We start from the raw sequence: 27529 nt of genomic DNA, 5'->3' as shown, positions 1-27529 counted from the left end.
GGGCCATCCTGCCTGTGACTTCAGAGGGTGCCTTCGGCTCTGGGGGTCTCATCTTTATGTCAGCGGGCAGACCCCACCCGGAGAGCGAAGGACCAGCAGGGGTGGCTGGCCCTGCCGCAGCCGGCGGGGCGCCTCCTGCCTTGTTCACCATGGAGGGGGAGGGGGAGGGCGGGGAGGGCAGGGGCCTGGGCGGAGGGACGGGAGGATTCCCGGAGGCTGAGGCTTCTGGCTTCTCGAGGAAGATGGAAGAAATCCCTCCAAACTGGAGCTTCTTGAGTGCTAGTCACTCGCTTTAAATCCGGAGGCTGTCTCCAGTTTCGACGATAAAGAGAAGCTCCTCCACATTCTGCAGCCCCCACCTGCTCCAACGACAAGCCACGGCCCTCCTGGATGCAGGGGCCTCAGACCCCAGGCTTGGGGCTTCCGCCTCGGCCTCCGCCACCGCAGCATCTCCACAGGTGCTGTCCCTCAGCTCCGGTGACGGGGGCTGTCTAACCCCAGGACAGGTGGACCTTGTGCCCTCAGAGCCGCCCGTCTCCGTGGCCTGCAGTCTGCTCGTTGCTCCTGGTCCTTCCCAACAGCCACGTGGATCCGGTTGCCCCTCCGCAGGCTGCCCTCCTCCGGGCTCCCGTTTTACATGTGGCTCTGAGCCCAGGGAGGCCATTTGAGACAGGTGCATGATGGGGACGAGGTGGGCAGCATGCTGGGCCCCAACAGGAAGCCAGCAGGTTGCTCTCAATGAAATAATCTGGAGGGTCTGGCTGGACAACCAGCCTGGGCCTAGTGCTGCTCGGAATCCAGCCTCACTGCCCTCGGGATGGCCACTGAGAACAGAGATCCTGCCACTCAGGCCCCATTACTCCTGACCAGAGACCACTGGCCTCTTGGCCCCCCCCATAACCCCTGCCTGGAACACCCCTCTTTTCCAGTTGAACTCCAACATCCAATGATGCCTCCACTCCTCCTCCAGGAAGCCCTCCCGGAATGCACAGCCCCTATCCCCAGCTCAACTCTCCAGTGACTGCCTATGCTTGCTGACTAGTGTCTAACCCAGCCTCACTGTCCAGCGCTGCCTACAGAATAACAGTTCCCTGAGGAACAGCCGTCTTGTCACATGTCCCTTCTCTGCCCAGGGCTTTAGCGTAGGGTGGGGCAGCAGCAGAGTTGCAGTGAGAGGCTGCCTAAGAATCAATGAACGATTTCTAACAAGAAACCTTACCGGGCTCTTGCTCTGCCCAGCTGACTTTGTGCACCCACTGTGTGCTGGCCCCCTACAGCACATGTGCAGAAAGTATTAACCTCACAAATGAAGGAACCAGTTCATCCTGCTACTTGGAGAGAATAAAGCAGACCAGACACGTTAAAAAGATGCATGGAGAAATGCATGTCACCATCCAGGGTTCACAGCCTGTGGCAGATGACTGAGGGACAGCGGGAAGAAGAAGGACCAACACAGACCTCGAGGGACACGGGCAGGAAAGGAGAAGGGCCAGGGAGGAAGGAGAAGCAGGAGGTGGAGTCCCAGCAAGGTGTGGTGGTGCACGCCTAGAATCCCAGCAGCCTGGGAGGCTGAGGCAGGAGGATCACAGGTTCAAAGGCAGCCTCAGCAGTGAGACCCATTTTCTAAATATTAAAAAGGGCTGGGATGTGGCTCAGTGGTTGAGTGCTCCTGTTCAATCCTAGGTGAGAGAGAGAGAGAGAGAGAGAGAGAGAGAGAGAGAGAGAGAGAGAGAGTGTGTGTGTGTGTGTGTGTGTGTGTGTGTCTGGAGTCCCAGGGGAGGCAGCACCCTGCAGTGGAGGGAAGCACCTAGGGCACTCGCTGCCAGGGAGCCTTCTCCAGGCCCAGGCTCAGCACCAGGGCAGGCTAAACAGTACCAGGGCCCGCCTGGGTCCAAGGCACCATCCTTGGGCTGCCTTTTTGGGGCCCTAGGCAGCAGCCTCACATGGACCCCAGACCTGCTGGCCACTGTGCCCAGAGCAGGGAGGGGCCTGGTGGGGCCCTTCCAGGGCCAAGGTGGTGGGGCCAGGGCAATGTAACCCAGTGGGCAGCTTCCCCAGTGTGAGTCCGGAGAAAGCCCCTGTCTGCTGAGAGGAATCAAGTCAAGGCGCATGGGTGACCCCAATGTGAGGCCTGCCCCGAGGCAGGCACACCCCGGGTGGCCTCATATTAACTCGACCCCTCTGATGAGCATTCGGCCCAAGCTCCCACTGTTCCCCAGGAGCCGTAGGCGGGGCCTCCCTCCTCGGGCTCCTCTGGGGACACCCAGGCCCACACCACGGAGCCCCGTTTCCAGGCCACCCGGCCCTGGCTGGGGGGTTTCAGCTCGATGGCGGAGCGTCCCCCTCCCCTTAGCCACACCGGCTCGTCTTTGTTCAACCCAACATCATTCAACCTAGGGAGCCCTTTTGTTAGGGTGCATTTCTACAGTCCTTTGGCGAGTTGGGGGTGCTAGGAGTTCTAGCGGCTTTTCCCTTGGACGTGCACCCCAGGGCGTGAGCGCCAGCCTGCTGTCGGGGTGGGTGTGGGGACACCTGTGCACCGCTTGCTGATGGGTCTGTGGAGTGCGCATGCCCGGGACCGTGGTCTAGCCTGGGCTCAGGAGTGGACCCTGGGTGCCTGTGCGCATGTGCAGTTGTGTGTGGGCGTGGTCAAGGCCCCTGCACGGACATAGAGGGTGAGCATGGTGTGTGCGGCTGCGCACTGGCCGTGCCCGGGGAGCCCAGGGTTACGGGGTCCGAGTAATTTTATCCCCATTGGTTTTGCTCACATCTATTTCCCCTCCAAACACCTGCCTTGTGGGGGACACGCTGCTCCCCGCTGCTCTGGGGATCGCCCGTGGCCGATGCGCAGCGCCCACGGAACCTCCTTAAACCCCAGAGCCCGCGGGGCCTGGCGCTACCCAAGGGCACTGGCCAAACCCACCTGTCACCAGCCCTGTGGGGGCGGGGAGGGTGAAAGGTTAGCCACTGATCCTGTCCCCGCCCCTCCCCCTCTGCCACTGGGCTCTGTCCAGAGCTCCGGGGTCCCCTGTTTTACCTCCAAGGAGAGGGACAGCAGGAACCAGGGACAACTCAGCCAGCGCGCGGGACACATCTGTGTGCAAGGGGCTGCCACTCTGCAGGAGTGCGGCTGGAAGCCCTGTGCCCAGGCCAGCCGCTCGGAAGGTGACACCACACCTGTCACCAACACCCACCCACCAAAGCCCTAAGACACTTCTCTAAACAAGGAAAGTCACGGACCAGAGGAGGCTGCGGGGATACAAGTTCCAAAGGGAATGAGGTGTCCCGGCGCAAGAACACCAGGGAGACGAGGAATCGAGCGTGGAGTCTAATTAGGACGCATTTTTTTTTTTTTTAACATAGTAATAAATAAAGGTGGGAAAACTATTTGAATCACACGCACACAACCTAACACGTAACTTGGCCAGTGTGGTTCCCAGTATTTCCCCCTTTCCTCCTCTCCTCCCTCTTCCTTGTCTCCTTCCTCTACTCCACTGATCCCCCTCCATATTCATGAGACCCCCTACCACATATCTTTTTCCTCTCTAGCTTCCACAAGAGAGAGCACATATGACCCTTGACTTTCTGAGTTTGGCTTATTTTATTTAACATAATGGTCTCAAGCTCCATCCATTTTCCTGCAAAATAACGACACAATTTCATTCTTTTTTATGGTTGAGTAGAACACCACTGTGTTTCTAAACCACATTTTCTTTATCCCCTCATCTGTTGGTGGACCCTAGGCTGGTTCCATAGTTTAGTGATTGAGTCGTGCTGCTATAAACATGGGTATGCGTAAGTCACTGTGGCACCATGACTTTAATTCTTGAGAATAAATACCAAGGAGTGGTATAGCTGGGTCATATGGTGGTTCTGTGCCCAGTCTTTTGAGGAAACTCCATACTGATTTCCATAGTTGTACCCATTTACAGTCCCACCAACAGGATACAGTGTTCCTTTTTCGCCACACCCTCTCCAGCATTTATTATTGTGTTCTTCATGACTGCCATTCTGACTGGTGTGAGATGAAATCTTAGTGTAGTTTTGATTTGCACTGGAAAGTGGTAGGATCTTTAAGAGGTGGGGATAGTGGAGGTCATAGGTCACTGGTGTCATGCCCTTGAATGGGGCTGTGGGATGCTAGTTTCCTCTCGCTCTTTACTTTCCAGCTGCCATGAAGTGAGAATGTCCCTCTGCTTCATGCTCCTGCCATGATGCTCAGCCTCACAACAGGCCCAAGGCAACAGGGTGGCCAACTGATCATAGACTGAAACCTTTAAAACTGTGAGCCAAAATTAACTTTTCCTCTTTTTAGGTTGATAATCTCAGGTATTTTGTTGTAGTAACAGAAAGCTGACTGGTACACCAAGCGTCCTTAAGCAGGTGAATGGATAAGCAGGCTGTGGAACATACATGTGTGGAATACTACTCAGCAAGAAAAGGAACCAACTACTGACACAAAGACGCAGATGAACCTCAGAAGCAGCATTCTGGTTTATAAAAGTCCCAGTTTCAAAGTTTACATAACATATGACTCCACTTAGTTACATAACATTCTAGTAAAAGCAGAATTACAAGTACAGAAAGCAGATTGCTGGTGGCCAAGGGTTAGAAGTGAAGGTTGGTCTCCCCAGGGGTCCCACTGGGGTGATGGAACTATTCTGGACCTATGACGTTCTATATCTTGATTGTGGTGGTGAGCACATAAATCTATCAACATCATTGTACGGTTTTTAAAAATGCAACTAAAAGTATGAAATTATGTTCAAATATATGAAGGAAAAAACTAAATAAAATGTTTATATGCCTTCACCAGAAATCCCACATCTAGGAATTTATCCTGAAGGACTAATTCATTATGGGCCTAAAGAATTAATAGAGAAATTTCATCGTGGCGTCCTTTTAGAATATAAAAACCTGACGTCAGCTGAAGTAGGCAGCAGTAGGAACGGCTAAATAAAGCAAGACCTTCCCATAAGTGGAAGACCTTTCCCGATATTCTCTATTCTGCACATTTCTTTCTGGTGCATTTCCTTGGGCTCTTTGTCTGTTCTCCCTCCCTCCCATGACAGGGATAGGTCTGGGTGGATGTGCCTTCCTTTCCCTCTGTCTGATCTCAGCATGGAGCTGACCTTACGCAACGGCACTTCAGTGCTGCAGAGATGCTTGTCTCCTGTTAAGTAAATCTCATTTTGACAAGAAAATGGGGAGGATGTGGAGTAGCTGTCCTTAGAAAATGTCAGAAGTTTCCAGAAATAGGAATATGGGTCGACTTTGCCCCCACCCCCGCCTTATTTTCTGGTCTGAATTTGTTTTCTGCTTGTTCTTCTGAGAGCAGGTTTGGCCATGACCTGAAGGCGCCACCCGAGTCCCTGTGCTGGGGCCTGTGCTGATCGGTGCTGGGCTCTGTGACATGGGACCATGGGAGTAAGCGAGGACCAGTGGGTGGAGGGAGGTCAGGGCAGCTGTGGAGAAAGGCCCCTTTTGGGGTGGGGTGGCCACTCTCCTCACAGAGTGGTCACTGGTGGCTCTGGGCTCGGGTTCAAGTCCAGACAACCTGCCGGCTCCTCCTCCTTCAGGCTCAGCACAACCAGGGGAAGGCTGCGACTTCCTGATCTTGCTGCCTCCCGCGGGGAGGCCCTCATTAGGAGGCCAAGGACAATACGATTCCAAACAGACAGCGAACACTTTATTTTTTTTTAATATAAGAATATGCCCAAGATTGCATGGAAAACACTTTAAAATGATTTATTCTGTATTTGACACTCAGAGTCACTGGAGATTCCTGGGTTTATTGTCATTTGTTTGCTTTTTCCTAAAATTGTCAGTCCTACGAATCAGGCCCACTGCGGCATCCAGGGCCCTGCAGGGGAGGCTGGCCCCTCCTGCCTCCCCCCAGCTCCCCAGACTCCCCCCTCGGCCCCCGTGCACTGCAGGGGGCCTCAGGCCTCCACAGATCTGTAGCCACCTACCTCCTGCCAGGTACGTCCTTCCCCCCTTGTGTACGACTAGCTACTGTCCTTCTCCTTCACTCTCACTTTCGTGGCTTTAATTTACTTTTCCACTACAAGTAGCAATCTGTGTTCTATAAGAAAGTTTTAAAAAATCAAGACAAGCCAAGAGAAGCCAGGCACAATGGCGCACACCTGTGATCCCAGCCGCTAGGGAGGCCGAGGCAGGAGGATCATAAGTTTGAGGCCAGCTACAGCAATTTAGCAAGACCCTGCCCCAAAACAAAACATAAAAAGGAATAGGGATGTAGCTCGGGGGTAAAATGCCCCTAGATTCGGTCCCTAGTAGCACACACACATACACACACAGGACAAGCCAAGAGAAGAAAACTCTCTCTCTCTCTCTCTCTCTCTCTCTCTCTCTCTCACACACACACACACACACACACACACACACACATACATTTTTGTGAAAGTTCCTTTTAAGCTAACACTGTTCCCTGTACGTCTTTCCAGCTGCATGGGCTCCACCATAGGAAGCAACTATTTTATTATCCACTGAGTCCTCTACTGACTTCGAGAAATCAGAACAAGCCTGTGACGGACGTCCGTGTGGTTGATCTCTGTTCAGTCCTGGACATCGCCTGAGAAGCAGCTCTAAGAACCAGAACTCGCGAGTTGAGCCGTGGGCCCATCGTCAGACCCACTACCCTCCAGAGGTGCGCCCACGTCCTCAGCTACCCACACTGTGTCCTCCCTCTTCGGGAGGCCTTACCAGATCTTATAGTGTTTTCTAAATGTTTGCAACTGTGAGATCTTATCTTAATCTGTGCTTATTTATTATTAACATGGCAAGAGCTTTTAGTTTTTGTATTTCCTCTCCTGTGCCAAGGGTCACCCTGCTTCTTCCTTGACCCCAGGGCCAGGCTTACCTCCAAACACTGAATTCCCTGCTCTCTGGCGCTGGCTGGGGGCCTGGGCCTGGCGTGAGCAGGTGCTGGGGACACATTCAGAGAATTAGGGTAAATGACTGTGCACGCCTGCCTGGGAGGACAGTCCCTGGGTCCCCTTCTGCCCTTGGTAGCACGGGGCCAGCTCTCGTGCCCTGCTGAAGGTGGCAAAGGCACCTACAGGAGAGGACCCTAGGCCCCAGGGCTGGGCTCCAGACCCAGGAGGGCCTCAGTCTGCAGCACATGCCTTTGTGGGGGGCTGCTGCATGGGAGTGGGGAAAGAGGACCCGAACCACAAGCCACAGGGAGGACATGAAGGCCTGGAGGTGACCCTGGGCACACCTCTTGGCCTGTTTCCTCCTCAGTTCAACAGTAGGGGGTGAGAAAGGGCTAGGGAGGGGCACAGGCTGCAGGAAGCCAGAACTGGGGAGGAGCACTGTCCTGGCTGCCCACCCACAGGGCTGGTTCCCTGGCCCCTGCATTAGGGTTCTAGGACCCAAGTCCCCACCAGCCAAGATCGAGCTGCAGTGGCTCATAGTGGCCACCAGGAGGCACTGCAGTTCTAATAAAGTGTTCCTGGGGGGGGGCGGGAAGGTGCCCCGGCCCGTTCCCAGCTGAGGTTCCTAGAGGTCTGGTTGGGGATCCAGGTCCTACCTGGAAGGATGTGCCAGCCAGAAGCTCTTCAGCCCTCTACACCTCTGCCACTATCCCAGCTCTAGGAGGGACACAGAGAGATGAGGCAGGTCCCTGATCATCCTCTCCAGGTCCTCTCCTGGTTCTCAGGGGCTCCTTTCAACACCCTCAAATTTCCCTCAGGGTGGCCTCATTTTTCAGTTGGGCAGCCAGAGGCTCTGAGAGGAGAACCTCACCTCGTGTCAATGTCAGCTGAGTGACTGGCCTGAGACGACCCCTTCCTGGAGACCCTGGGGACTTCTGGGCCTCCAGTGGCCCTGGCGCACAGTAGGTGTTCAGGCAATGCAAACACTCCCTGAGACACCCCCCTTGTGGTGGCCTGTGGCTTTCCTTGTGGCCCTGTAGGTTCTGCCCGAGACACCTCAGTAGAGGCAGGTGCCACCACCCCTCGTCTGGCGCCCCTCCCTCAGACGGAAGTTTCGGGGGTTCCTCCTACATGTGTGTGGGGGGCTTCCTCCTGGTCCAGAGGGTGGAGGGGCCTTCCCAGAGCCAAGGAGGGAGGAGCTCTCACAGAGACCCAGAAGTTGAGCTTTTGCTTCCAAGGTCCGAGGGTGTCCACCAGGTCACTGGTGTCCATCACATACTACTGTGTCTATCACCCGTGTAAGACACTCCCATTTCACAGCCCCCGAGCTGAGCCCAGAGGAGGTCAGTGGCCTGTCCAGGAATGAGATAGTGGTCAGAGGCAGAGCTGAGATTCGAACCTCGGCCTGGAGCACTTCCATGGGGCCCTCCTGGGTGGGCGCCCTGGTGGCACTGGATCAGGCAGACAGAGACAGGGGCCAGGAGGAAGGGAGGAGAGTCAGGAGGAACCTCTCAGCTCCTCTCGGCTGCCTCTGGATTGGCCCCACCTGTCCCATCTTCACGGTGGCCCTGGTGAAACAACCTACCGTGTGAGACCAATGTCCTTGACCACAGGATCCCCAGCCCACGGCTGTGTCCTGTTTTAGAACCAACACGATCAGGCGACACGACTGCACCTTTGAGCTCTTTGCAATGGTGTGATTGCACCTTAGACTTCAGTCGTTCAGAAAAATAGAGCTCCTCCCCTGGGTGCGGACACACTCAAGGTCCCCCTAGGAGCCATGGCCTGGTGGAGGGGACAGAGGTGTAACCAGCACTGTCAAGTGCTGTGGGGTCCCAGGGGCAGGAGCGCAGTGCCCCCCCACCCCCGACCCAGGGCACAGGATGAGCAGGTGGCCGATTCTGGTTGAAAAAGTCAGAAGAGGCTCTGGTACTCAGTGTCAAAGCCAAGGAGGACCCCGCGCGGTGGCCCACGCCCGTCATCCCAGCAGCTCAGGAGGTGGCGGCTGGAGGATGGTGAGTTCAAAGCCAGCCTCAGCAACTCAGCTCTCTAAGTAAAATACAAACAGGGCTGGGGATGGGGCTCAGTGACCAAGTGCCCCTGAGTTCAAATCCGGTACCAAAACAAAGCCACCGAGGAGACCTGGCAAGGCTTGTGGCTTTTGATGGTAAAAGAATACACCACGCCCAGCCCCAGACGGTGCAGTCCAGAATGACCAGTGAGAGGCCACGGCTGGGCTGGGGAGGGGGCTTCTCTCCAGCCAGAGACGATGACAATAACAATGTCGTCCTTGGAACGTGTGCCCATCCACCCTCCGTATTATTTGGCCCCCGCAGGCCCATGAGGCCAGTAGGGTTCACCCCCAATCTGCAGATGGAGAACCATCTGTTCTGCCCCCGGCTCTCCAGGGGGTGCAGTGACCTCTTTCACATGTAGACAGCCCTTGGAGGGACCAAGGGAGCTCCTCCCTGTCCCAGGGGACACAGTGGAGCCACAGGAACAATTTCCCTCTCAGAGGATGGATGCTGACCGAGCTCCAGGGTCCCCAGGAGAAGCCCAAAGAGACGCGGAGGTCACCTTCCGGAGCCGTGGGTGGGCAGGTCTGGTCCCTGCAGGGGACTGTCCACCCTGCTAGCTGCTGTTCTGGGGCACTGGGACCTTCCCCAGCTCCCCATGGCTCAGGGTGGCCCTGGTCTTGAGACATGAGCTCTGTCTCCATCTTGTGTGGCTGGACAAGAACCCGGCACCTACAGGGAGGGACGCTGGCTGGGCCACCACCAAGAAGCCAAAAAAGCCTCCCGCACTGTCCTGTCACCCCAACGGTAAGCCCCGCCCCCACGCTTTGGGACCACCCTGGGCCACCTCCTCCCCCTCCAGGCAGGACAAGGACCCCAAGGTCCCTCAGCCTGGCAGAGGCAGGATTGGAACTAAACCCCCATGTCCCCCTCCAGCCTTATGGCCTGCGTGTCCACTGTCCCCTCCACTGCCACCCGACTGGGGACCCAGAGCAGGGTCCTAAGCATCCCTCCCCTAATCCGACCCGAGTTGCCCCTGACAGGAAAAGAGCCTGTATCCCGGCACCTCTTGGGGACACTGGGATGTCACTTTCCGTCCCAGGTCAGGTGGGACAGAGGGCCTTGCGTCCTGGGCAAGGTGAGATGAAGGCTGGGCAGCGTGGGGAGCGGGAGGGCCTGGGTGGGCCTGGCTCTGCCCCTCGCTGGCTCCTGTCCTTCATCTGTCACTCCCACAACACTTCTGGAGCCCACCACAGGTGGGCAGCCAGGCGGTGGGGACAGAGCTCAGGGACACGGCACCGGCCTTGGTCAGCAGAAAGTGGCTGGACGCAGCGGGCAGAGCAGAGCAGGGAGCCAGGCCCAGCCTCGGGCCGGGGCTGTGTTCCCAGGGATGTCCCCAGGTGGGGAGGCCACTGTGTGTGGGGGCGCCGTCCCCTCTCTGCTCAGTCTGTGCTTCACACAGGAAGTGGGCAGACTCAGGGAGATGACCCGGGCTGCTCCCACGCCACCATGTGGCTCTGCCACCACGGGGCATTCTTGGGAAGGTGACCTGGCCTTTGGGTGCCTCGGTCTCCTCATCTGTGGAGTGAGGCTGGGAACTTCCCGGGTGGCCGCGGGGTGAGTGAAGCAGAGGGCCTGGACGCCCACCCCTGTTCAGCTTCCCATCAAGAGGCGCCTCGTGGACCTGAGTGTGACTGTCATCTGGGGACAAGTTGGGCTGGCAGTAAGAGTGAAGGCAGAGTCACCTGGCCGCAAGGTCCCCCACCCTGGGCCCCTCCCTACACAGCCACTCTTCAGTTCCAGTCTCCCCAGCTCCATCAACCTCTGTCCAAAATAGATCCCGGGGTCCCCTCCAAATCAGGGGACTTCATCTACATAACAAAGGCTGCAAACCACCGTCAGAGTCGGATGCCAAATGTCAATTTCTTCGGTCATCTATGCTTTAATAACTTTTTTTTTTTAAGTACTGGGGATTGAACCTAGATATGCTCTACCCCTGAGCTACATCCCAGCTCCCCTCCCTTTTTTTTGAAACAGTGTCTCACTGAGTTGCTGAGGCTGTTATCCTCCTGCCTCAGCCTCCCAAGTAGCTGGGATTGCAGGAGTGCTCCACTCTATCCGGCATACTTCAATAACTTTTAAAAAGTGGAATCCTGGCAGCCTGCACCATTGGACAGCACCCTAACCAAAGGCAGGAAGGCTCTGTACCCCTCACCTTGCCCAGAGTCTAGCTCCCAGCCTCCCCCTGCTGAGCTGTGTGAGTCTCAAGTTCCTGGATTTCTCAGGCTGCAGGAGTTCCATGTCTTCCTGGAAGGGACTTGTCTGTCTCACCGACACCAGGGTTTTCTGTCTCAAACGTGTTCCTTCTAAGCTAAAGAACCATTTGCAGCCTGGGACAGAAGGAGGATTTCTTCCCCCTTGGACAAGAAGGGAGAAGGTAAGCTGAGTTCGTTTCAAGGCTGCTACTTATCCTGCTGAAGGTGATAAGGTAAGAACAGAGAAGATCATTCATTTTTACTTTCAAAGAGATCCCACACTGATAATTATGAAATGGTTAGGAATCCAAAACTCCGAAAGGATGATCACACCTAAGCTTTTGGCTAGCGTTTCTGTGTACACGGCTGGACTTGGAGCAGGTGGGTGCCGAGGGTTCTGCCCACCACACAGAGTAAGTATATGCTGTGGTTGGGATGGTCCATATCCCCGCAGGCCCGTGTGTTAAAGGCCTTGTCCCCAGGGTGGCGCTATTAGGAGGTGGTGGGACCTTCAGGAGATGGGACCTAGTGGGGGGGTCCTTAGACACTGGAGGTATGCTCTCTAAGGGAATTGTAGGACCCCTGTCCCTTCCTCTGTCTGGTGGCTGGCTGGCAATGGAAGTGGTTTTGCTGTACCATGTTCTCCTGCCCTGATGTGCTGCCCTACCCCAGGCCCAAAACAATGGTGCTAATCAATCATGGACTGAGACCTCCCAAACTGTGAGCCCAAACAGACTTCTTGTCTTTATACGTTAATCATCTCAGGTATTTTGTTATAGGTATGGAGAGCTGGTTAACATACTTTCACTGACTCCTGCTCTCTCAGATTACAAAATAATCCCTATCAGTCTCTGTTTAAATTGCATCAGGTGCAGCTTCTACCAAGAAGAGTCTCCTCCACAGTGGATGTGAGAAAAGTCCATTCTTTTCAACCTGCTGGGCTTCTCTGGGAGTGAATCTGAAGCAGTAAAAATGTACTTGGTGTAGCATAAAACTAGGTTCTGAAGGGCTGCATCCTGTGGGACTTGGATAAAGCAAGGGTCAGGCATGTGTCAGGTAAAGTTTCTCTAATCAGCTCTCATCCCCGGCCTAGGAGCTGTGGTTGGGATGGTCCATATCCCTGCAGGCCCGTGTGTTAAAGGCCTTGTCCCCAGGGTGGCGCTACTAGGAGGCCAGCTTCCTCTAGTCTAGAAAGCAGATCCGGGCAGCTCCTCCTTCCTCACCCACAGCAGCCTCCTCTCCCTGGGCTGGGCTGGCCAGCTTCTGAATACGGTTCTGGAGGGATGAGGGAGCTCAGGTCGGGCAGAGGGACATGTGGCCATTGCTCAGGGGTCGATGGAAGGTGCTGTGGCCCATGTGCTGGGCTGCACTGCAGACCCTTCCCCAGGGGCAGAGGCATGGAGAGGGCAGAGCCCCTTTGGCTCCAGCGGATCTGAATTCGCGTCACAGCAGGACACTTGGGGAGGTTCCGCCCACGCTGAGCCTCGTCTCCTTCATCTGTAGATTGGGGGTATAATGTCTCCCAAGACCTCTGAGTGGAGGATCCTCATGCAGGTCTGGCCCATAGGGCAGCTCCTTAAGGACAAGTGGGGAAGCTGGCCCCCAGGGGCTGCAGGAGCTCCTGACTTGGCTGATTCTCCTGCAGAGACGAGCACCACCCTTGGGACCTGGAGGTCTGAAGCTCTGAATCAAAGGGTCCCAGGGCACAGACATTCCAAAGGGAGGGGAGAAAGGAGTGCCCAGCTCAGGGTGCACAGGCACAGGGTGCAGCAAGCCAGGGAGATGTGAGCTGTGGGGCAGGAGGGGCCCGGGGGACCCACGTCCTCTCCCCAATCCTGCCTGTCCCTGGGCTCAGCAGACAGCCAGGCTCCACCCGACATCGCTCATTTATATTTCAAAAGACTTTGTCAGGCGTACGTGTAGGTTCAGTAATGCTATGTTCCCTTTCTAACCCTTGGCATCTGAGTCAATTAGAACTGCCCACCAAGGTTTCTGGCCAGCCTGACACAGTGAGGGTTCCAGAAAAATCTTATCAAAAAGAACAGTGGATGGTCCTGGGGTCACCACTCTGAGCCAGGCTCTGTCCTAAGTTCTGCACCCATTTCGCCTATTCAAGCCCTACAATGTTCCTAAAGGTCGATATTATTTTAATCCCCACTTCACAGATAAGAAAACTGAGGCAAAGAGGTCAACTCACTGTTTGCCAAGGCCACTAGGCTATTCAGGCTGAAATATGCTTCCAGGGCCTTGGCTGCAAGGGCTCCCCAGAGAGAAAGCCTCAAAGCTGCAGACGGCCGAGCAGAACAGTATTTCTATGATTCCCCAGAACACTGGAAATTGTGCCTGTGGGGTCCCTGGCTGGGAGGACAGGCTCCAACAGGGCCCTGTTTAATTACCTGGGCTGGGGGACCCTAAGGTGAAGGAGCACGTGACAGCTGCTTCTCTGCAGTCCCCTCCCCTGTGGCCCACCTGCTCGGCCCCTGGAGTCCTTGACCCTGCTGCTCTCTGGATGACCAGGACAGGGAAACTGGAGAGCCATGTGGAAGAATGCAGTTGGAGCCTTATCTTCTGCCGTGTGCAAAAATCAACTCAAATGGATCAAAGACGCCTGAGTGTTAAAACCATAAGTCTACCAGGAGAGGACACGCGGGGAATCTTCACAACGTGCACATTACCAGCGATTCCTTGGCCGTGACAGCAGGAGTACAGGAAACCAAGGGAGGACATCGAGACACTGGGCTTTACCCAAATTTAAAACTTTTGTGTAAATCAAAGGACACAATTCAGAGAGGGGAAGGCCTACCCAGAAAAGAAGCCTACCCCAAAGATAAAATGTTCACAAACCTCGTATCTGATAAAGGATTACTACCCAGAATACATAAAGAATTCCTACAACTCAACCAAAAAAAAAAATCAAACAATCAATTTCAAAAATGGACGAGGTCTTGAGCAGACATTTCTTCATATAAGTCACACAATGACCAATAAGAGATGCAATGGCCAGGTACCAAGGACGACTGCTGGATGATTCCGCTTCAAGGAGGTAGCGCTGAAGGAGCTTATCAGAGACAGAAAGCAGAGCCGAGGTCACCAGGGGCTGCAGAGCAGGAGGGGACAGTGGACACCGTTGAGTGGACACAGTTTTGGTTGGGGATGATGAAAAAATTCTGGAAACAGAGATGACGGTTACATGACATTGTTTGTGTCCTCAATGCCCCTGAATTGTGTGTTTAAAATGTTAAAATGGCAGCATGAAGACAGAGTGAAACCAAGGCACTTGCAGGTAAATGGATGGAGCTGGAGAACATTATGTAAGTGACGTAAGCCAGTCCCCCAAACCAAATACGGAATGTTTTCTCTGATACGAGGATGCTGATCCATAATGGGTACGGGTCGGGGGAGCATGGGAGGAAACTTCAGATAGAGCAAAGGGAGGGAGGGGAGGAGGGGGCGGGGGTGGGAAGGACGTGGAATGAGACGGACCCCATCACCCTAAGTACAGTATGAAGACCCGAATGGCGGCACTCTACTTTGTGAACAACCAGAGACATGAAAACTGTGCTCTCTAGGTGTACGATGAACTGACGCATTCTGCTGTCCTATAGAACAAATTAGAATAAATAAATGAATTTTTAAATTTTGTTAAAATGGCAAATTTTATGTCATAAATGTCTGACCACAGTTTTTTTTTTTTTTTAAATCATCCCTAATTAAGATATTTTAAATCTGTTTCTCAAGGCCATACTGAGCAGCGGTGACCAGGCACCCGACAGGGCCTTGCCTCCCCTGCCCTCTCAGTTCCTCCAGAGGCTGACCCCCTCAGCAGGTGTGCGAGGCCCTGGCCACTCCTCCAGTCCTGCCCAGCCGTGGCTGCCTTGCTGGCCTAATCTGCACACTTGGTCCCTGTTCCTTCCTTCCCTTGCTTTGTGTTCTGTCCAGAGGGCCATTTCTGGCTCCTTAAACTGATGACCTCCCAGGCCCACTCTGAGTGGCTTTGCTAGGAAGCTGCAGGCCACTGGCTGCCCTCCGGGGAGTCCCACCCACAAGGTTCATGGCCACCGAGCCCGGGGCTGCGGGCCTGTGGGCAGACAGAGGCCTCTCCCAGGTGCCTCCCACAGCCTTGCTGGTGCCAACCGCCTCACTGGTGAGGAGGAGGCGGCCACCTCTGTCTCCGTGCATGCCATCCCCCCAGGGCCTGCTCACTGTGACAGTGGCTGCCACCCCGAGGGCTGACCACACGCTGGCTCAGGTCTCAAGGTGTCAGTGGCTTCCTCTGGTCTCGCCCTCCCTCAGCCCTGCAGGGGGCAGCCCTATCACTTCCATCTGCAGTGAGGGGCCTGTCACTGAGAGGGCCAGAAACCCGGCCAAGGTCAAGGTCCTGCAGTTTCAAGTGCTGGGTGGGGTGTCCCACCCAGGGAGCCCTCAGGGAGCCCCTCCTTGATGTGTGCCCCGAATCAGCTCCTCTGTCTCTGAGCCTCGGCTGGGTCTGTAGAATGGGACGCAGTTCCCACGGCAGGTCCTGCTGGGAAACTCAAGGGACCCGTGGTGCCCACAACTGCCAGTGCTGGGGCGGGGGATGGGGAGAGAAAGGAGGGTACTGGGGAGGGCCACCTTGAGCAGGTGGGCCCAGCTAGGAACCCGGGGGGGCGGGGGCGGTGGCTGGAGAGGCACCTGGCGGCATCCCTTGTGAGGAGTCTCAGAATCCCAGGGCGGGGGCAAGAGTAGAGGGGGGACCTCAGACGACAGCAGGAGGGGACAGGGCCTCTGGATGGGCTGGGGCCAGGAAGGAGCTGAAACTGGCCACAGGCCAGACACGAAGACACGGGGCCAGTGCGCCTGGGGGACAGCCCACCTGGCCGCAGCTGGCCCGGGGGTGTGGGGGCCGGGTCTAGGCCTATGGCTTCCGAGATGAGACGAGGGGAGCCCAGGGAAGGGGGTGCTCTCCCAGTGCCAGGGTAGGAAAGCACTAAGGCCTGGACAACTCAGAGCCACCCAAGACCTCGTGTCCCCACGCCACAGGGTCCCCACGGGAATTCATCATTCTCCACCAGGTACAAGAGGACTGACTGCAAGTCGGTTGTCACCAGGTCTCCACTTAAAGAAAGGGGGAGGGAAGATTCACAGTGATCCCAGATGCTCAGTCCGTCTGTCCATCCACCCACCGCTCAGCATGGCTTGCGCCCACAGGCCCTGCTCCAGCCCTGGGGGAAGAGTCGGAAACATGTCGGACACAGCCCCCCAGCCGCTGCTCTCTGGTTTCCCCACAGATGTTCCTCAGGGTCACCGACCCCGACCAGAGGTTCATGCAGAAGCCCTCATACTGGCCCTGTGCCGAGTCCTGCACCCCCTCTCACCTGGCACAGGTGAAGCAGCCACGCCAAGGTCAGAACCAAGTCTAGAGCTACAACCTCCTGGGTGTCAGGTCTGCCCTTGAGCAGCGTCCCCAGAGTGTCCCCCAGATGTGATGGGGGTCACGTTTGAAAGACCCCCGTCTTTCATCTTCAGATCATCTGGGATAGGATTGGGGTGACCTTCAAGTCTAATTAGGATCATCCTAAAAAAAATGGTACTTTTTAGGCTTCTGGAATCTTTGGACACGAGAACTTGCCGCTTCCTTCCTACCTGGGCCACCTTGGGAAAGCTACTCGTCCTGTCTCAGTTTTCATCTGTGAAACCAGGATGGTGACGTTATCCATCCTGTGGGGTCGTGATGGGAACAAAAGAACCGGCACACGAGAACCCTGACACGCGGGCGGGCGCGCTCAGGGGACTGGGGCCACCACAAGGTCAAGCAGCACCAGAAGTTCCGTCCCAGCAGCCCGAATCCCTCTGACCCCATTATTGTCCCTGCCCTGCAGATGGGCAAACTAAGGCACGGAGCCAGGTGAGACATGGGGTGCTGAACCACCGAGCCACGTCCCAACCCTTTGTAATATTTTATTTAGAGACAGGGTCTCGCTGAGTTGCTTAGGAACTCGCTAAGTCGTGAGGATGGCCTTGAACTCATGATCCTCCTGCCTCAGCCTCCTGAGCAGCTGGGATTCCAGGCGTGGGCCACCACGCCTTACCCTCCTGCAGGTTGGCCCAGCCATTTCTTTATCCTGGCACAGTGACTTGGGCAGAGTGATGGGGTCCTCCTCTGGAGGATCTTGGGGGACCCATCCATCCACCTCCCTTAGTTCCTTGGGCTCAGGCCTGGAATATCACAGAAACCCTAACCCTCAGAAACCATCGGTGGTCATTCAGGGGTTCCATGGAAGGGGAGGTTGAGGTCCCCGGCAACCTGTGCAGCAGACACGGGTGCATGTGTCTGCCCTGGCCAAGGGTCAGCTCCCTTCTTGAGCTGGGATATGAACCAGATGTGAAGGCACACATGGGGCCCAAACCAGGGCCAGGTGGAGCCCTGGACATCAGGAAGGTGCACACACCCTGGAGGGCCCCAGGGTCCCCATCCTCACTCTAAAACCTGATCAGGGGCAGGGGAATAGCTCAGTGGTAGAGCACTTGCCTAGCACACGAAGGCCCTGCATTGGATCCCCGGTGCGCGCGCGCACACACACACACACAAATAAAATAAATAAATAAAACCTGACCAGAACCCCCCACCGCCATTTGCAATACCCAAACACCCTCAAAGGGAGCACATGGGTGGGGAGCAGAGAGCTTGGCAGGCAGGATGTTCCCGCACCTCTGTGCACACGGGAGACCTCGGAAAAATCAAGACTTGCACCCAGATCTGCAGAGGAAGGGTGGGGAGAGGAGAGGAGGGGGACAGAGCTCTGGGCGACCGCCCAGCTTCCTTTCACTCCAGAGCCCTCTCCTACTGGGGGACGGTCCCCTACGTGGAAATCTGGTCTAGGGGTGGGAGGTGGCTTCCAATGAGCCAGAAAACCCTGGGCCTCTGGCCTGCCCTGTGCTGCACGGCGGGGGCCAACCCCCTCTGCTGGGCTGCGCTGGGGGCTTCCTCCATCCCACGCCCCACCCCTGGGCAGGGGGTGTGAGGTTACTTGTCTGTCTCTGCCCTTGGACCTTGAGCACAGGCCGTGTCCAGCGCTTCTCAGAATCCCCCACAAGGCTTGGCACAGGGACAGGCCAAGTTGGGTGAGCCATGAGTAAGTGGAATCAGGCTTCTCGGTCCCCGGCCTGTGAAACAGGACGTTCCGGCCAGCACAGGACCGTTGTCTCTTCCAACATTGAGTGGGAGTCCCCCAGCATGACACCGTGGGCTATGGTGTGAGCATGTTGGGGGTGCCGGGTTCCTGGGTGCCACCAAGATCCCCAGCACCAGGCAGACACGCTGCCGTGGAAAGGAGGAAGCCAGTCCACCGCCTCAGGCACCCCCTGCTCTGCGGTCCCAGGCTCTCAGAGAAAAGCAGCCTAAGGACAGAGAGTGGCGGTCCCAGGTCCCACGGTGGCAGGCTCGCACGTGGGATGGTCCCTGCAAACCCACCAGGCCCCACGGGGCCTCTCTCTCTCATTGCTCCCCTAATCCCCAGGAGCTGGCCCTGTGTCTGACACTTCTGAGAGTGTGGCCCTTCTGGAGGCTGCAGTGAGGAAGGGGAACAGTTGTCCCCAACCCCTCCAGCCTCCCCACCCTCCAGCAGGAGGAGAACTTGGCAGGGACTCCACAGGGACTCCACCAACCTGGCTGTGGGGCTCCATATCTCCCTGGGCCTCAGTTTGCTCATCCACTAAATGGGGTCTGCAGTGGTGTTTCTTCCAACGAACCACAAAGGACAGTTGGCACCCACCAGAGTGGGGAGGTGGTGGCAAGCCTCTCTGCAGGGCAGGTGGGCCGGATGGACCATATCTGTGGGCCTTAGGAGGACACTGGGCTTGCTGGGGACTGGCCGTTCACTGAGTCAGCTGCCCCTCTGAGCCACAACCAGCTCCTAGTGTCACCGGCTCCCTGGGAGCAACTTTGGAGGTGGGCTATGTCACACTGGCACTGGGAGGCCTTTGGGGCCACACACAGGTGCTCACCATGTATGAAGCTCATGTACTGGAGCACACAGACTGGGGACAGGGCACTGGGGACACCGCACCTCTTTCACACAGGAGTGCCCATGAATTAGAATGTCCACTCATAGACTCCAAATGAAACGCCAGGTCTTCATTCATCCTTTCAGCCATTGAGCATTTGATAAGCTCTACTGTATACACCAGGGAGGACACCAGCTCTAGCACGGGGGACAGCCTTCCGTTTGTTCATGGAGGAGAAGATCTGCCCATAGTAGGTGCTCAGTGAACATGGAGATAGGGAAGGTATAGAAAGGAAGATAGGAAGCAGGTCTCTGCCCTGAGAGCCAGGACCAGAGCCGCGGCTTGAGTCATGTGAGCATGAGAACACAGGTGCCCACGCCTCTCCACGCTTACACTCCAGTCCTGAGTGTGAACCTGCCCTCAACACCATCCGCCAGGACTTCCAGTCCCACTTTGGGTCCTGGGACCCCTGCCCACTTGGACCCCTTCTGCTTCTAGAGAAGACTCTTCTGCCATCCCCATCAGTCATGATCTCTCCCAGACAAAAATTGGGTGTGGGGAGGGAGGAGAGAGGGGATGACTGGTACCAGGGCAGAACCCCCAGGAGGCCTTTGGACATCATCCGAACTCCAGAATTCCCTAGAGCTAAAACTCAGAGCGGGAAGCCAGCGGACTTCTCCAAGGCCATTCAGGGAACAGGGACAGGGAGAGCTGAGACCCACAACTCTCACAGCTGAGGCACTGTCTTCTGCTCTGCCCTGGTGGCAAGTGGAACTTCAGCCCAAACCCTCCAGGGGCTCCATCCTTCCTGGTCACCGCCCTTGGAGTGCTCGCTCCCAGAACCAGCTGTTGACCCTGACCTGAGGTCCGAGGTCCAATTCTCTAGGAAGTGCTTGCGGCGACACCCACACTCTGTGGCCACCAGCTCAGGGTGAGAATCTTCTCCAAGAGAATGCGCTTTACGGGTCCACGGACCACAGGCTCCTCTCTCTCTCAAGCCGGCACCCTGGCGCCCGGCACTGGCAGCCTTTCGGTTCCAAGGTTGGTACCAAGGTTGGTACCAGCGTGGTTTCAGCAAAGACAGGTACCTTGTCAGGCAGTGGCGCCTCTTATCCAGATGAGACCCTATCTCCCAGAGAATTCCCCATCAGAAGCTTACCCCGGGCGCCACGGAGCTTGGCGGTGACCCTGCCAGCTGTCCCTGGAATCAGAAACTGCAGCCGCGGTCGCCCAGCACAGCCACCCGCCCCCACACAAGCCACCCTTTCCCCAGAGCCTCTCTCGGCGGGATTCTTTCCCTCTGAGCCCAGCCCCACTCCTTTGCTACTCTGGTCCTTGGTGCTGGCTGGAGGGGGTGGGGTGGAGAGGATGGTCCTTGCTAAGGTGACAGAATGCACTGGGAATAGGGAGGATGAATCGCAAGTGACTGGGGTCCCTCGCCTTCCTGCACACCGTGAAGGTTTCTGTAGCACTGCTGAATTTTTGTTAGCCTATCTAGGGATGCCACAGCTGCCCCCAAGCTAGTCCACCCCTCTACTGGGTGAACGGAGCATCTCAAATGGGGCTGGGGTGCCACCCATTTTCACCACCATAGCTGAGAGGTGCTCAGGGTCGAAACTCTGGAAGGGAGACCCCGAGGCCAGGAGTATCTCTGACCTCAAAGAAGAAACCTCAGATACTGGGGGCTTGCTGGCTGGGGTGAGGAGTCTCCTCCTTTCCCCCCAAAGGGCCCTGTTTGGAAAAGTACCTTTTACTTGTCTAGCGGAGCCTTGGTCGAAGCTGCCGATGGCCCACAGCGCCTAAGCAAGGGGGCACCGCTGGCCTCCGCTCTGGATTCCCAGGACGGTATCTGCACTTAGTTGGGTGCAAGCGGCTGTGATTTCCCAATCTGATGACCCTCTTTCTCTGCTCAGTGTGGGGAGCGCAAAGTTGGAGAACCCCGCTGCTGCAGGCGCACGTGGCCAGGTGGCGCCGGGCAGGCGACGTCCGGACCCGACGTCCAGACCCGGGCTGGCGCTCTCACCGCCCCATCCAAAACGGAGTCCGGGCCTATGTTCGCCTTCCGGAGCAAGGGCTTTTCGGGGGACACTGAAGCTGGGAGGCTGTCCCTTCAAGCGCTGGGTCTCCTCTCAGCGCTCGCGCCTCGGTTCACCCGACTCGCCTAGCGGAGCGGCGAAGGCTCACGGCTAGAGCGCGGCCTCCGGTCTCCGGGTCCCCTCCCCGCGGAGCCGCGGCGGCTTCAGGCAGCTCTACCCTCCTCTCCCTGCCGGCTGCCTCGGGCCTCGGGTTCCAGAGGTCAGCGAAGAAGCCAGAACCTCGGACAAACGCGGCATCCCGCAGCCGCAGATGCGTTTCCATTTCGTATCAACTTGCCACCGAAACAAAGGCGCGCGCGCAAAGCTCGGAGAGGAAAGGGGCTTAGGCCGGGTAAAGGTGAGTGCGCCCGGCTGCCCTCCAAAGCGAAGTCCTTGGGGACCTCGGCCAGATTTTATGTGTGATCTTATAACTTGTTTTCCCACCGCGGCTCGAACTGCAACCGCGATTGCCGGCTCGGGGCTCCGGGCAGCCGGGCAGCCCCGCCGGGGTCCTAGAGAAGGACGGAAGTTCGCGGTTGTAACCTCGTATTAGACTCAACTGCGCAACGCCCGGGCGTACAAGGTCACCCTACTCCAGGAACACTATCACAAGGGACAAGATCAGCTCCCGACGCTCCGAAGAACCTCTTGAGCTTTTCTTAACCTGCGTTTTTTCCCTCAAGGGAGTTTGTGCACGTATCCAACACACAATGCTTCTCATCTCGATCCACGTGGTAGTGACACGGATGTCCACGTCCCTGAGAATTCTTCAGACTTTCCATGCAAGCGCTTGTGCTTCGCTAAACATAAATTATAATAAAGAAGAAATTGTGCAAGTCGATGATTTAAAAGGATGCTAGACTTTTAATCCAAGCCTTCCGTTTGCCTGGTTAAAAGCCCGTGTGTTAGGCGGGGTTGTTTGTGCAGGCTGGTGGCTATGGAAATTAACAAAGTAAAAATTAAAAGCATCTTCCTTCCCCTCCTTCTCCCTAAAAGCCGCCCGGGGGTCGCTGCCCTCAGGATCAGTTTTCTCCGGCTCTTTGCACAATCACCGGCCGCTCCTTTTGCTTTTGCCCGCCTGGTTTCTCCCAGTAGCTTTTGGATTTCTCAGATACAAAAAAATCCCGGTTCTTGGCTAAATTCAGTAGGACCCCATCGGAGTTCACACATTTCGTGGTGCGTGGATCGTATCATCGGGGCGGGTCGATCAATACTCCCCGCATCTAAACGCATTTAAACACTGCATCTAATTCGAAAAATCAGGACGCGCCCTTCCGCGGTGCCCCAGGGCTCGGCCCGGCCGCTGGCTCCCCGCACCTCGGCGCTGAGGGCTCTGCCTTCGGGGACCGGTGGGTGTGGAGGGAGCAATTTGCTCGCAACGAAAACCTGCGTGCACCGAACCGAAAGCGAAAGAGACGGAGGTGGCACGGCAGCTCCCCGCGTCCCGGACGCACCGGCAAGGCCTGCCACGCCGGCGGAGGCTCCGCGAGTCCAGCCAAGAGTTTGGGGACCAGGAGCCCCGAGGTCCGGTCCTGGGGACGAGGAGGCTCTTCCGCGCCGCGGAGAATCGTCTCGTCTCTACTCTGGCCCGTCTCCCGGGGCTCACGCGGCCCCCCAGAGTGGGACCCGGACTCGGCGAGGCCGAAGCGCCATCAGGGCGCCTGACGGGGTCGGCGGTGCCGCACGCGAGGACTCTGGGGCTCTTTCGTAAAAACGCGAACGTCCTGCACTCGAGCAAAGTGCCGAGCCCCTTGATCATTGCCCTTTTAGAACGGACGGAGGTTGAAGACGGCGTAGGGACGCCTGAAATCGGCAGGGCTTCTGTCACCTCCTCGGTAGACCACTCCGAGTAGCCCGGGCCGGCCCGGAGACTTCCGGACCCTGCACTCCCTCGGCTGCGCCCGGGTGCAGCTTCCAGGCCCCGTCGCCCTCGCGGGGTGCCCTGAATGCGGGCAACTGTACCTGAAGCGGAGGCTTCGGAGTCTCCCCTTCAACTGGAACTGCTCTGGGGACCGACCCCCAGAACCGGGACAGTTTTGGGTTCTCAACAGTCCGTGGTGGGGAACCGGATCAGCAGGACCAGGCCTAATGCCAAGGCTGTTTCCAGGCCCTTTCCCAAGCTCCTGGGAACATCTCAGGATTTTTTTCCCCCTTGAACTTCATTCCCCGCTTTTGAGAACACTTTCACAACCGTGGTAGAGGGCGGGTGTCCATGTGTGCCTCAGTTTCCCTGCGTGGTGGCAGATTGGAGACCCTTCTCCTCTGCTACCTCTTCAAAGGGCAGAGCTCTGCCTTTAATGCCTCAGTTTCCCCTCCTTCCACACAACGTGCCTAATCCCTTTCCTACAGAAGATGAGAAATCTCCTGGTCAGAGAAACTCAGTTGCTAAGTGGGGTGTTGGGGTGGGGGGACAGAGTTGGCTGGGTGGCCTGCACTGTGCCTCCATCTTAGGTAGCAGGGGCTTGGGGGCCTACAGGAGTTGGTGGCTGTCTTTCCTTCCAATCTGTAGTTTACTACTTTGCTAGAGCAGTCGGCTGGGGCTTGCTCTCTCCTCAGAACTGGGCACTCCAAATAGCACAGAGACCCCAGGGAATGCAGGAGGGGGCTCCCAGAGGGACCGCTTGTGACCCATGAAGCCTTTTCTATTACTGCCCCATGGTACTGATGAGGAAAGGGGAGTCTGGTGGAGTTATTTGCTCTCAGGTCACACTGTGGTCAGGGGCAGTCCCAGGTCAAATGGCTGGCCCTTTCCCTCATCCCCAATGCCTAATGCAAGTAGAAGGGCCAGCCTGGCAAGGGGGGCCCAGAAGGTCCCAGAGAGGCACAGAGCCCTCTCCCCTTTCTTTCTTGAACCTCTGGCACCTTCTCACCAGGAGTTTGGGAGTTGCTGAGTTCTTCTCTTGCCTAATATCTTGGCCCCCTCAGAGGTCTCCTTGGTGAGTTTCTTTCAAATATGAAAAAGCAAGTGCCCCGGAGAGGAACTCTGTGAGTCCCCTGGCTCTGCACAGTGAGCCTCCACGGATCCCCTCTGGGACCTGACAGGGCCTGGGCCCCTGGGGCAGGCAGGTGCCTGTTGGACAAGGCCAGGAGTGCCCTTGGCCTGTGTGTGGAAGAAGCACCTGGTGGAGCTGTGGGTGGCTGAGAGCTAAGTGCCTGATCTCAGAGGTGGAAGGGAAGGCAGAGGAAGTGGGGAAAGGCTACCAGATCTTTCTAAATCTGCTTAGTCCTGCCCTGTGGGTTTGGGAGTGTGTGGTTTGTTTGAGGCCACATGAGTGTGAGGACTTGACCCCTAAAGAAGTGTGTGTGTGTGTGTGTGTAGAATGCAAGTGTAGACCTGTGTATGACTATCGGAATATCTGTGTGTCTATGTCCACCTCAGAGCTTGTTCTAAGCCTGGGAGACAGCAAGTTTGCATATGAGAAAGTGTTTGCCTTGGGCTGTTTTCCTAAGGTTATTCTGGTCACCAAGGCCTTCATGTCCCACCTCTGTCCCCAGGCCTAGTGCCTCTACAACCGGCCTGGATTAGGGCAGCCAAATTCATTGCCCAGTCAAGGATCAGCTCCTCTACACAGGGGCCTGCTGGAAGGCCAAGGCCAGGCTGGTGGTGGTGGAGGTGGTGGTGTACTCTGAAGAAGGCACCTCCTCCCTTCAGTTTCTCTCCCTTCTAGTTTGGGGGTCCCCCATCCCTATTCTGCGGAGGAAGACAAGGCCAAAGCTGTTCTGGTTTCAAAGCCCCTGAACGGCTCTCTCCCCGGCCCTGGTGGCTGTGCTCTGGGGGCCCAGGCCTGCGTCCTGACGCCGCTGTTCAAGGGGGCTTAGAGGTCATTTAGGCCAGCTCCCCAGGGTTCCTTGTGGGCCTACACCAGGACCTAGATTCTTCCCTCTTCCCACAGTCCTACACCATCTGGGGCTCCGTGGCTTCCTGCCTTCCCGCCGGGTCCATCCTAAACCATTGTTTCGAGCCCAGCCGCCTCCAAAGATCGCCGAGGGAGAAGCGCCCAAGAACTCTTGCCCGCCGCCGTCCTCGCTGCGAGCAGCGCTCCCAACCCGGGCTCGGGTTTTCCGGGATCCCACAGTCTCTGGATCCTCTCTCACGTGGCGATGCTGTGTGGCGGCTTCCAGTGCGCCCTGGGGGCCGACTGCGCTCCGGCTCCCCGTAGGCCCCCCGCACCTGCCACGCTCTTACCTGCGGCGCCGCGCGAGGAGCCCCGAGCTGGCGAGGAGCGGAACCTCCGCAGCCCGGGAGTCCCGGACCCGAGCACTGCGCCTGATTCCTTCCAGCCGCGCGCCCTGGGCCAGGACGAAGCAATCCCCTTCCGATCCGGCCCCGCCGGCAGCGCACACGAGCGGTTTGGGAACCGGCGGAGAGACCGGGAAAACCCAACCCCCCCGGGCGAGTTTAACAACCAAATCGCTGCGCGACCTAGGCCGGGGGGTACGAAGGAGGCAGAACCGATCCCGCGGCCCCCTCGATGCGGTCGATCCTCATTTTCCAACCCAGAATCACCCACCGCTCGCCCGCGCCTCCGCGGCTCGCAAACTTCTGCCTTCCGCAAGCTACGTGGATTTCGGGGGTGGCGAAGCCAAGGACCCCCGGGCCCCAGCCTCAGGTGACCGGCGTGTGCACTCACCGTAGCAGGGGACCTGCAAGGCCGCGTTGTGGCCGCTGCTGCCTTCCTGAAGTTTGAGGCTGCCGTCCGGGGGTGTCTTGCAGGCGCCTCGCTGCAAATAAAGATGCGGCTGCTGCGCGGGCGGCTGCGGCTGGGGCGGCTGCGCGGGCGGCTGGGGCTGCGGGGTCTGAGGCTGAGGCTGGAACTTGTTAAAGGAGCCCCGCGCCCCGGCGCCACTCTCCAGGGGTGCCGCCAGGTCCTGCTGCCCGGCGCCGTAGCGGGCCCGGTTCTTGGCGTCCCCAAATCCCTGCCCTTTTGCAGCGGCCGACAGGAAAGTTGCGCCGAACTTATCGCCGCCGGGGAATCCCCTAAAAGGCGAGGAGCCCTCCCGGTTCTGCGACACCGGGCTGTAGTAGGCGTCCATGGCAGCGGCCGGCGACTCGCAGTAAGAGACGCAAGTCTCAGCATTCATGCCTGGCTTGCGCGGGCGACGGGCGGGGGCGCCGGCGAGGGCGCGAGGACGCCACCGCGCGCCTTGGCCGGGAGTTTGGAGAGGCGAGGAGGCGGTGGCTGTGCACTCCGCGCCCGGCCTGCTCGCTGTCTCCCTCCTCCCCCTCCACGCCTCTCTCTCTCTCTCTCTCTCTCTCTCTCTCTCTCTCTCTCTCTCTCCCCCCCCCCTCTCTCTCTCTCTCTCCCTCCTTTCTCCCTCACCACAGCTGGCCCAGGGAAAGAACGGGGAGCTGTAAAAAGATTCAGATGTTTCGGAAAGTTGACCAGATCTCCCAAACCCTCTTAAGGTTTTTGAGGCAGAAAAAAAAAAAAGTGATTTTCCCCCTGACTTGCTCCTTCCTGCTCCCCCCCTTCTTCCCCTCCTCCTCGCTCCCTATTCTCCTACCACCCGCTTGGCCCCCTTCTTTCCTCTTTTGTGAAGATGCTACTAATTCTCTAGTGGGAACGCAAGCCGGAGGCGCCCTAGGGCTTTTGGATTTTAGGCTGGGATGGGAGGACAAGGTGCCAATTCGCAGTTCAGCATGGGAGCCCTGGGGATCCCGTTACCTTCCCCTCTCTGCCTAGAATGGGGGAATGCAAATTTTGGTGACAGGTTTAAAAAAAAAAAAAACTAACGAATTTTGACATTCACAATCAGATGGGCAGCCGCTGGCCTGCGAGTGAGTGCAAGAGTGGTTTGAACCCTTGGCTCCAACTTGGCACACAGCTGCCGACAGGCTGCTGGTACCTCTTCCTAGGTTTCCAGTCCACACTGGTTTCCCCACGAGGTTGACTCACACTCCTGGGCACCCTGCACTGGCTCCTTACCATTCTCCTGCCCTGTGAAGGCGCTGGCGGGTGCTGCAGGGTCTGTGCTCATTCAACCACTGGAGGGACCCTCCGCCTGGACGGCTTCAGAAGCTTTAGAGCCGCGCTCTCCTCTTCCTTCCCTGGGGCCATCACCTCTGTGGGTGCCCAGCCGAGGTTTCTGGCGGTCTGAGTTGATAATAAGGATTCTGGAGATCTGCTAGCTTTGCCCAACTGTTGCTCTGTCACCCAGGGCTGAGGGGCAGGTGGCGTCTTCTTTCTCTGGCCTCTTCATCCTCCGTTGTGAAGCTTCGGGCTCGGATTTGGTGGGTTGTGGTTTTCCTACCAGCTTGTCCCAGAGCCTGTACACACCGAGGGAAAAGAACCCGTGGGGAC

The 27529-nt window shown here is 57.2% G+C and overlaps 1 protein-coding gene across 1 annotated transcript in view; it reads right to left on the bottom strand.

The window, feature by feature from the left end:
• Positions 1-26309, bottom strand: part of Alx4 (ALX homeobox 4) — a 36289-nt gene extending 9980 nt beyond the window's left edge. Inside the window, exon 1 of the mRNA XM_027936723.2 lies at positions 25859-26309. Within this exon, the coding sequence (XP_027792524.1) occupies positions 25859-26309 (451 nt within the window). The remainder of the gene's footprint in view (positions 1-25858) is intronic.
• Between the last annotated feature and the right edge of the window lie 1220 nt (positions 26310-27529).

Source organism: Marmota flaviventris, chromosome 9 (genome assembly GCF_047511675.1).
Source record: "Marmota flaviventris isolate mMarFla1 chromosome 9, mMarFla1.hap1, whole genome shotgun sequence".
Taxonomy (NCBI): Eukaryota; Metazoa; Chordata; class Mammalia; order Rodentia; family Sciuridae; genus Marmota; species Marmota flaviventris.
Note: the sequence above shows the minus strand (reverse complement) of the source record. Positions and strands in the feature narration are given on the sequence as shown.